This window comes from Corticium candelabrum, chromosome 22 (genome assembly GCF_963422355.1).
Source record: "Corticium candelabrum chromosome 22, ooCorCand1.1, whole genome shotgun sequence".
NCBI lineage: Eukaryota > Metazoa > Porifera > Homoscleromorpha > Homosclerophorida > Plakinidae > Corticium > Corticium candelabrum.
In genome coordinates this window covers 1,671,392-1,673,891 of record NC_085106.1, presented here as the reverse complement: position 1 = coordinate 1,673,891, position 2,500 = coordinate 1,671,392, and the positions used below count along the sequence as shown (strand labels likewise).

Genomic DNA, 2,500 nt, shown 5'->3' with positions numbered 1-2,500 from the left:
AGAGAAGGCACCTCTACAAATGCCAATTGATATTAATTGAAAGATAAGTCATCCCTAAGTGGTGAATGTCAGCACTGCAATCAAACTCTGTTGTGTGGTGTGTCTGTGTTAGTTACATTGGTGGATGCGTTCATCTGTCTTGTTTCTGTGTGTCTATTTCCTGGCAAACTATTTGTCTATCGATCTCTCTCTTGGTTGATCTGTCTGTCTGTCTGTCTGTCTGTCCATCTATTTGTTCAACTGTCTGTTTGTTTGTCCATTTGTGCCGACTTGTCTGTCCATCTGTACATCCGTCTATTTGTACAACTGTCTGTCTGTGCCTGTCTGTCTGTCTGTGTCTGTCCGTCTATTCGTTCAACTGTCTGTCTGTTTGTTTGTCCATCTATTTGTACTGTACAACTGTGTTTATTGTCTGTCCATTTGTCCATCCGTCTATTCGTACAACTGTCTGTCTATGTCTATCAATCTATCCATCCGTCTGTCTGTCTGTCCGTCTATTTGTTCAACTGTCTGTCTGTTTGTTTGTCCATTTTGTACAACTATGTTTATTGTCTATCCATCTGTCCATCGTCTATTCGTACAACTGTCTGTCTGTTTGTTTGTCCATATTTCCGTCCATCCGTTTGCTTTGTGTCAGAACAGAAGGACAGCCCAATTGTCCACAAGTCATCCTCCCTCTCTCTAACACCCCAAGTAGCATACACACAACCACATCGTGTATACCACTTACCCAAACATTGGAAATCAAGCAACGATCACGTGACCACAAAAAGACAAACAAACCAAAAACGCAACCAAAACGCAACCAAAACGCAACCGAAACTCTCCAACACCACCACCACACGACCACTCCGTACACTCTCATCCCTCACAACACACACCCGACTCCACACCATCCTCTCTCCCCACCATTTTCATTCAACAACAAACCAGAACGCGCAATCTCACCACAAACGCGTCACACCCGACCATCCATTCTCTCACACAACATCAACACCATCGTTTCCCGCAATTTCCGCCGCCCGCCGCCGTCGTCAATCGTCTCAAAGAGACAAAAAACGGTCAACAGACCTACTTCCGGTTGGAGGGACCGCGCCCTTGCAAGTAACTTCCGTTCATGTTCAATGTCTGATCGCCATGCAGACGTAGTCAAGCAAAAGTGTATTCATTGGTCGTCGTTTAACGCGCGTAGTCGAGCGTTTGGCGTGACAATGAGACACAGACGAGAGACAGAGAGTTTGTGTTGCGAGTTGCGACGCGCCTTTGCGGTACTCACTTGCCGAGGACCTCTTTGAGATCGTATTTCTTCGTGATTTTTTCGTCGTATTTCTTCTTGAAGATTGGCATGACGAACGGGGTCGTCGGGTTCAGCTTTTCGGGAAAAACTGAGTGCGCATGCGTATACTAATAGAGTGAAGAATGGGTTAATGAATGTTGTGGTGCTTCGTTGAATGGGCGTGGGAGGTGGTGGGGAGATTAGAATGTCGTGTGGGAATTGAAATTGGCGCGATCGGATCAACTGTTGGGATGAAACGGTTGATAGGCCTTGGAGTCCTGCTCAGGTTTTACTCGCAGTTTTGTTGTTTGTTGTTACTGGGGACGCTTGATTTGGTTATGTTATTGTTCCCAGAACTCTAACAACGTATTGTGTTTGTTCCATCATCTGGGCACCTTCCACGTGTTTTTTAGAGATAATAATTAATTAATTAAAATGTGTAACTTGATAGCCCGTATGTTATTTACAATATTAATTTTATCTCTATCACATCGTCTATCTAAAGACCCATATATCAGTGGGTATCTGTATGTACTGAACATCATTTTTCAACTCGGTCTAAATGCTCTTGGCAATACGCATCGATATGCATCCAATAAATCACGACCAGCCATTGTCCTCTAGCAATAAATCAGTTAGTAAATCGAGAGCATTCTGTCTAACCACAATAAACTACTTGTCATAATCTCGTAAACTCCTAATCTCCTTTGATGATAACTCAACATTACACATTGATATTAAAATTAGTTAATATTAATGCACCACACAAATGCACAATACCAACTACAGCATTGCTTGTTGAACTACTAGTCGGACACAAATTGTAATTCCACATCTACTATCTCTGAAGTAAATCCGTACAAAAATCATCAAAGTTCGACATGACGAGGTTTCAGTTCTTCAATTCGTTTAACAAAATCGGTTTTCTCAACACAACCTTTGCACTCCTCATCCCAATCGGCGAGAATCTTTTTCAACTCCTTCACACGCAGCTTCTTCAAATCAACATTTTTAAAATCAATCTGTTTGTCTGCACATAATGATAACAGTTGAGTAATACAAACACAAGTCAAGATGCTGAGATCTGAATGCAAGTCGCGTTACCGTATTTGAGTTCGCAGATTTGAGAATCTTGTTTCTTTAGTTTTTCGCACACTTTCTCTGGTGGGATACTAGACATGAGGGGTTTGATGACTTCCTTGACCATACCAGTGGCAGCATCTT

General features: G+C 42.4%; 2 protein-coding genes across 2 annotated transcripts in view; both read right to left on the bottom strand.

The window, feature by feature from the left end:
- The window catches only part of LOC134196981 (calcium/calmodulin-dependent protein kinase type 1D-like), a 7,160-nt gene extending 5,768 nt beyond the window's left edge, over nucleotides 1–1,392 (bottom strand). The window contains exons 1-2 of the mRNA XM_062666209.1: nucleotides 1,277–1,392; nucleotides 1–13 (exon numbers count right to left, since the gene is read on the bottom strand). The exon at nucleotides 1–13 is cut by the window's left edge and continues 119 nt beyond it. Coding sequence (XP_062522193.1) covers nucleotides 1–13; nucleotides 1,277–1,347 — 84 coding nt within the window. The 5' untranslated portion in view covers nucleotides 1,348–1,392. The remainder of the gene's footprint in view (nucleotides 14–1,276) is intronic.
- A 615-nt stretch (nucleotides 1,393–2,007) lies between these two features.
- The window catches only part of LOC134197298 (mesencephalic astrocyte-derived neurotrophic factor homolog), a 992-nt gene continuing 499 nt past the window's right edge, over nucleotides 2,008–2,500 (bottom strand). Inside the window, exons 3-4 of the mRNA XM_062666589.1 lie at nucleotides 2,381–2,500; nucleotides 2,008–2,306 (exon numbers count right to left, since the gene is read on the bottom strand). The exon at nucleotides 2,381–2,500 is cut by the window's right edge and continues 22 nt beyond it. Coding sequence (XP_062522573.1) covers nucleotides 2,146–2,306; nucleotides 2,381–2,500 — 281 coding nt within the window. The 3' untranslated portion in view covers nucleotides 2,008–2,145. The remainder of the gene's footprint in view (nucleotides 2,307–2,380) is intronic.